General features: G+C 31.5%; 1 protein-coding gene across 1 annotated transcript in view; it reads right to left on the bottom strand.

The window, feature by feature from the left end:
* Positions 1–605: 605 nt before the first annotated feature.
* LOC132753574 (uncharacterized) overlaps positions 606–7,315 on the bottom strand; it is a gene marked incomplete at its 3' end in the record, with an annotated part of 31,088 nt that continues 24,378 nt past the window's right edge. The window contains exons 2-5 of the mRNA XM_060744062.1: positions 6,573–6,626; positions 2,892–3,092; positions 989–1,216; positions 606–749 (exon numbers count right to left, since the gene is read on the bottom strand). Coding sequence (XP_060600045.1) covers positions 606–749; positions 989–1,216; positions 2,892–3,092; positions 6,573–6,626 — 627 coding nt within the window. The remainder of the gene's footprint in view (positions 750–988; positions 1,217–2,891; positions 3,093–6,572; positions 6,627–7,315) is intronic.

Raw genomic sequence — 7,315 nt, 5'->3', positions numbered from 1 at the left:
TATTCTTTTAACAATAAAAATAGGAAGTTTTAAAAATACTGAAAAGGGCCGCTTATTCTTTTTATACATCTCATTTCATAAAAAAGAAAAATATACTTTTAGTTAGACATAAAAAGCATACTGGATAACAAAACTAAATATCGTTTCTGAAAACATCCAGCCCCCGCCCCTGAAATTGTCATAAAAAAACTTGCACATGGCGACTGTATGTAACAATTGGCATGGCTTCGTTTGATGTCAAATTACTCACTTGATCAGTTTTATCGTCAGTTGCCATCACAGTTACATATTAAAGTAACACTACCTTGGCATGCAGTACTTTTGAAATTTAAGTCTGCATTACACAGATGCTTGTTTGAAAACATAACTTCTGTGATGAGATTAATTATTAACAAATTTGAATTGAAAATAAACACCATTGTTAATCTTGTTATACATGTAGAAGTTATAACTAGAATATGTTTGGTTTAAGATAATAAGATTTTTAGAAACATTTGATGTCTAAAAGAGATTTCATACTTATATTTAAACTGATATTATAGATAAAAACGCATAGTGATTTTTAATAATTAGAAAAACGTGTAGATATGTTGTAAAGAACTTACTTGTTTCACAGCGATCACCTTCCCAACCAGGTTTACAACCTTGTGGGCAATGTCCATTATTTGAATCGCAGTACTGATGTTTCGAAGATTCACAGTTATCGCTGCATTTTTGACAGTCACTTCCATAAAAACCATTAAAACAATCTGTCAGTGGTAAGAATAACTCTACGTTATTAATAATAGATCTATAAAGTTTGAAAGTTATTTCACTTGAATGTGAAACATATCACGCTTTTGACAAAAATATCAATGACTATTAGTCTTTCTAATATAATTTTAAGCTTACAAAATGTCGAATGAAATATAACTAGCATTAACATTAAATCGTCACAGTAAAAAGATTAAAATACTAATAAAATAATTTAAAATAATTAAATTTTCACCTCCGTATAACCGAAAATCACAAAGTACAAGTTGAAATCTTTTGCTATGAAGTTGAAGTCTTATTAGGTTACCAACAGGGGATCCATTACATGTGACGTTAATATTTGTACTTTGTGGTATATAGTTATTATGATTATAACAAACTTGTCCTCCTGATACTGGTCCTTTTAATTTGAAATTCGATTCAGTTGTATTGTACACTGTTACCTCAAAGTTAGGAAAGTGACCTATAGTAAAATTAGATACAGAGTCATTAACAAATACAAAGACCAAAGGCTCTAGAGTCCATTGCCAAAAGTGCAACAGAATGGTTAAATTTGATAATGGTTGCAAAAAACTGGTAGTTGCAAAAGTTGAGTGATATGTCACGGAATATTTTTTAATATTAAAATTAGAATAATACATTCATATATCTTTTGTCTATATTCTAATACCCATAGCTTAGCCTTAACACAAAAGGGTGAAAATGTAAAAAGAACATCGATCGAGATTTCAGTCAACATTATCCTGATATTCGACTTGGACATTGGACAAAGTATGGCTAAACAAATATGTTTTGAACAGCAATAGTCAGTAGCGTTAATCGAGACATAACGACGCCCGTATAAAAAACTAGAAATTGGTGTGATCGTGAAATTTTGCAAAAAAGTAGGACATACTACTAAGGCTACAACAAGAAAATGAAAGTAACGAAGGAAAATCAATAGGTCAGCAGGTCACGCGTTTTCAGGTGGCGCAAGTAGTTCAAAAATGGCGAGTATAAGATCACGGACAGAGATGGGGCTAAGGAGAAAGTGACGAATTGTCGCGAAGTTAGCAACGTCAATTACAAATTTGTTACAGGAGGGGTCGACAAAATGAAAAGTTTGCAAGCTGTCTGGCATGTTTTTTCTACATCGGTCAACATTTAAAACTGTATTGTATTTTATTTATTAGGATAAATACGTATTTTCCATAAATGTTCTGGCGGTACACAATAATTTTAGCAAAACCTATATTTGTTCGATAAGTAAATTGACAGAAGGGATTATGTTTCAATTTATGTTGTATTTGACTTTACTTGACACAATCATATTATTTCAAATATAGGATTATAACGGTTTTTAATTGACATATTACTAATTTTATTTACAAGTTTATGTCCAATGATTGCCGAATTTACAAAAGAAAAACAAAATCAATAAAGAGCGAATGTTTTATGCCGGCTTTCTATCCTATATGAGAGGGTGGCCGCTGTATTTCTCGCTTTATCAAAAACTGGTTATAGTTAAACCATCCAGTGGCATTGAACATTCGGAAGAGCAGTTTCAAGATAATGACGCATGTGACATACCTTTTACATTGTTATTTTCATAGAATTGTTGTATGAGAACATATTGTATTTTTCACTGTATTTTAAGGGCATATTCATGTATATGAATATATATAATTATTATATTCTTCTAAAATCTTGTACGCAAATTATAAAAATGTAAAAAAAACAGAGCTGGAGTCCACCACTTTTACATACCTAGTATTAAATAGTTTATACTTGAAATTATTGCAACAATTATTTCTTCTTGTAACGATTATAATAAGTTTGATTCAAAAGCAAATTATATATATATATATATATATATATATATATATATATATATATATATATATATATATATATTATATACTATATATAAATCCATATATATTGTGATGTAAAAATGTTACATGCTTGTAAAAATTGATGAATAAAATATGTTTAAACTAAAAGCAAATTAGACAAAATTCATTTATTTACATATTTGCACAATTATAACTAAAACAATAATTCGGCCTATTTAACAGTCATATTTGTCGCACTTTATGATAACATATGATACAAACCCCATTATATTTCAAATTTGAAGCACAGCAAAAAAAACTTACTCAGACGGCTGTCTATAGTGACAAACTCAAGTTTCTTGAATGTTGTTATCTCCGATAACCAAAGGTTCCACCAAGGTGCAGCTTTTTTTTTATCAGACGTATAGCTGCATGTTGTTAAGCTGTCATCATTAGCATTCTCTGAATAAAGTGGTCGATCGATATTACTGTCGTGACGTGACGGTTTCTTGTATGCAATATTTTCTGGGAGAAAAGTAAAACAGAAAAATATGTGATGAAATGCAACTCAGTAATAAGAGGACTTATAAAATGTACGTTTACTTACTTTTTTTAAATGATTTTTGTTTTTACCAAGTACTTATTGTACTTTTTATAAATATTGCATTTAAATGGCAGCATTGTAAATTATTTATGAAACATTCTATCGTGTCAAACATTGCAATATCTAAACGAAGCTATTGCAATTTCGTGAGGCTGTAGTGACAAAACAACAGTTTTCTTTATAACGTTATGCATATTAACTGAAAACACGTGACAGTGACGTTAATTGCGTGAAACAGCTGTGCGAATAAAGGCAATACAAACAAAGAGTGATTGAAAAATATTGATTTATGTCCGTGATGTAACCTAGTTTTTCATTTGATTACATAAAATGCATTATCATCTAAATTGAAACTTGTAATCCCGACAAGAAAATCATTCATGGCAATCATAAAATATAACAGCAATCATATGTACACCATTTTTAGAAACGACACAATCGAGTGGTTAACGAGTTGCACTGAAAACTGAAGCAGCGCATGCCGTTGAGAGAGAGAGATTGAGAGAGAGAGAGGGAGGGAGAGGGAGAGAGAGAGAGAGAGAGAGAGAGAGAGAGAGAGAGAGAGAGAGAGAGAGAGAGAGAGAGAGAGAGAGAGAGAGGGAGAGAGAGAGAGAGAGGGGGGGGTCTTTTTATTGTATGCTTTTCAATGGATAACTGATTTATCCGTGAACATTATATTTGATAATTTCACAGTAAAATGCGGTACCTCAATTTTATTATTGTTGACAATTCTGAATTGTCAGGGCTGTTTAGAGAAATCAAAGCTGTAATGAGAAATTACTGAAATTTCAAATTAATAAAAAGAAGAAAAACTTACTTGAATTCATTCAAATTACCAATCACCAAATATCGTCTATAAATCTTTGTTTCATTTTAACAATCTGATACTATTCCTTCAACATGCAAAACTGCTCTTGATGACCTTTTGGTATATTTAGGTATCCTACGAGCAATAGATGCCTAATAACTTGAAAAGCAATGACAGACATCAGCCCAGCGTTCGTAAGGTAGGTTTTTAAACATTCCATGTTTTCAAATCTCTTAGCCGCTTCTTGAATGTTTACTCATCAATCAACACTTATTTATTGTCTGTAACAATCCTCAAATAAGTTTTCTTTTTTCTTAAAAGATGTATGACTAACAAATCTAAGTGTTATCCCTCTGAATCAATTATTTTCCTTCCATGAAATACAAAACTTTTAAAAATGGCGGCCGCTTAAATTTCACAGAGCCAGGTCTAATATAAATTCGCCGTAAGTAGCAGAAATATGGATGGATGGTTTTACTTTTTCTCCTACTAGAATTGTTTGTTTTTATTATTAAAACAAGCGATCATTCATATTATTTGAATAAAATGAATAATATCGACGCCATTTAACGTTGATTGTCTAACTTACTTTTCAGCCCAAGACTTCTTGTATTTCGTGAGAAATTCGACTGATACATATACGTAATAGAGGCTACCAGTGGGAAAAGCAGATTTTAATATTAAAGTTTATATCATGGAAATTTCGTTTTTACTTGACTTTAAGCATGAAATAAAAAAAAATGTTTGTTGTGTAAAATGTTATTTTATTTCATCTCGTGAACTTTACGCCATCCGTGATAATACTGTTTTAAAAGCTCACTCGATGAATAAAATTTCATCTTACACACAAACAAACAAGACTTTACGCCACTCGTGAGATACTGTTTTTAAAGCTCACTCGATGAAATAAAATTTCATCTGACACGCAAACAAACAAATATATCATGAACAGTTTAATGAAATTTCTTAGATTCATAGATTCTTCATTATGTTTCACTTTTATTTTAATCTTTGTTTTCAAATAACCTATATTAACGCCAAGCCGCTAATGTTATATAATACTTGGATGTTGTTGCATACATTCTATTTCTCTTGAATGGAATTTTATTTCTTTTCCTTTAATCCATTTTGAACGAAAATGTATTTCTCTTTTTCCAATTAAGAAAATACCATTTTGTTCAAACGTAAGACACACCTAACTGCACAATGTCACTAACAGAGCTACGTAGAGACCGACACGTAAAAAGACAAGTGAATGGTAATTATAACACAAAACAGTATATCTAATCATGCAAACGCAAGCAGTTAACTTTAGTGGCGCTCATTAATTGACATTTTTTTCATTTAAATGTAAAAATGACATTATTGAATGATATAGAGTATATTTGTTTGTTTGTGTGTAAGATGAAATTTTATTTCATCGAGTGGGCTTTAAAAACAGTATTCTCACGAGTGGCGTAGCCACGAGTGAGAATACTGTTTCTAAAGTTCACGAGATGAAATAAAATTACATCTTACACAAAAAAAAAACACATTTTCTTTTTATTTTATGCTAAAAAACAAGTTAAAACGAATTTTCCATAATATTAACGTAAATATCAAAATCTGTTTTCCCCATTGAGAGCCCCATTTAGTCGGAATTTCTCATTAAAAACAAGAAGTCTTGAGCTGAAAAATAAGTCCGACAATCAACGTTAAATGACAGTGATATTATTTATTTTGTTCAAAAAATATGAATGATCACTTGTTTTAATAATAAAAACAAACAATTCTTGTAGGAGAAAATTCCAACCATCCATCCATATTTCTGTTAATTACTGCGAATTTATATTAGACCTGGCTTTGTTAAATGTAAGCGGCAGCCATTTTTTAAAGTTGTGTATTTCACGGGAGGAAAATAATTGTGTTTGATTCATAGGGATATCATTTGGATTTATTAGTCATACACCTTTTAAAAAGAAAGAAAACATATTTGAGGATTGAAACAGACATAAAATAAGTGTTGACAGATGTGAAAACATGACAAAAGCAGCTATGAAAATGGAAAGTTTGGAACTTGCTCGGAACGCTGGGTGGTTTACTTGTTCTACGAGCTGATAGCTGTCTATGCTTTTCAATTCTTCATAAAGCATACGGCAGTTATTGATACTTTAATATGCCCAAATGTCATCAAGAGCAGTTTGCATGTGGAAGGAATGTATTTTCAGACTGTAAAAATGAAACAAAAAAAATTAGAGACGAAATTTGGTGATTTGAATTTGAATGAAAAGAAGTTAGTTTTCTTCTTTTTATTACTTTTGACATTTAAGTTATTTATCAATTTCAGCTTTGTGTTTTCTTTAAACAGCCTGACATTGTCAGAATTGTTTGCAAAAATAAAATTGAGGTACCACATGGGAAAAATCTTAAAAAAGTAGTTTCATCATAGCGCATTGAAAAGTGTGAAATTATATTTTGATAATTTTTACTGTGAAATTATTAAATATAATCTTCATGGATAAATCAGTTATCCACTGAAAAGCATAAAATAAAAAAATTGTATCACTCTTTTAAACATGTGTCTGTGTAAGTAATCCTAACAAGTCATACATACTGAATTGACAGTTTGGTCCAACACGATCAACCTCACAAGTGGTGTCACATCTCCCTGAAATATTTCAAATTGATTTACTATATGACATCCATTCGCAACCAATTCTTAGAATAACGGCGTTAAATGCATGTTTAAGACATGAACATTTTATGAGAAATTAATACCTACTTTATCAAAATATAATCTATTTTGCCCATGCAACCACATGTATTAAGCGACTCTTATGTGACCACTTTAAATTCCCCCGATCATTTTCTCCCTATATATAATATATAAGGCGACATTTGCTCAACGCGACCGCTAATTAGTCAGCTAATAAAGATCAATCATTTCATCAAACGACCACTTTTACCTGACAAGTGTTAGATGTGTAAAGTTGGAGGCCTGTGGGCCGCTTGCAGCCCAGCAGCCTACCTGTGTAAAGTAGGCGACCTAGCGGCTCAGCGGGATGGCGGCGTGAAGTTGGCGGCACGGCGGCCTGGCGGCGTGAAGTGGGCAGTCTGGCGGTCCAGCGGCCTGGCGGCCCAGCGTCTTAGCGGTGTAGAGGTTGCAGCCTTGCGGCCTAAATTTTTAATTTGTAGTAATGTTATAAAAAACAATAAAAACGGCAATTAATGATGTTCTATGAACAATCCTGGTTACTTTAAGTTATTCAAAGGATATATAAAAAGAAAAATCACTTTAGGAAAAACGTTTTTGTTTAAAAAGCCGGAGATTTTACAGTTGTAGAAATATTCTAGGTA

The sequence above is a fragment of the Ruditapes philippinarum genome, unplaced genomic scaffold, assembly GCF_026571515.1.
Source record: "Ruditapes philippinarum isolate M1 unplaced genomic scaffold, ASM2657151v2 ctg2774_1_1_1_1, whole genome shotgun sequence".
Taxonomy (NCBI): Eukaryota; Metazoa; Mollusca; class Bivalvia; order Venerida; family Veneridae; genus Ruditapes; species Ruditapes philippinarum.
This window is presented reverse-complemented; position numbering and strand designations above follow the sequence as displayed.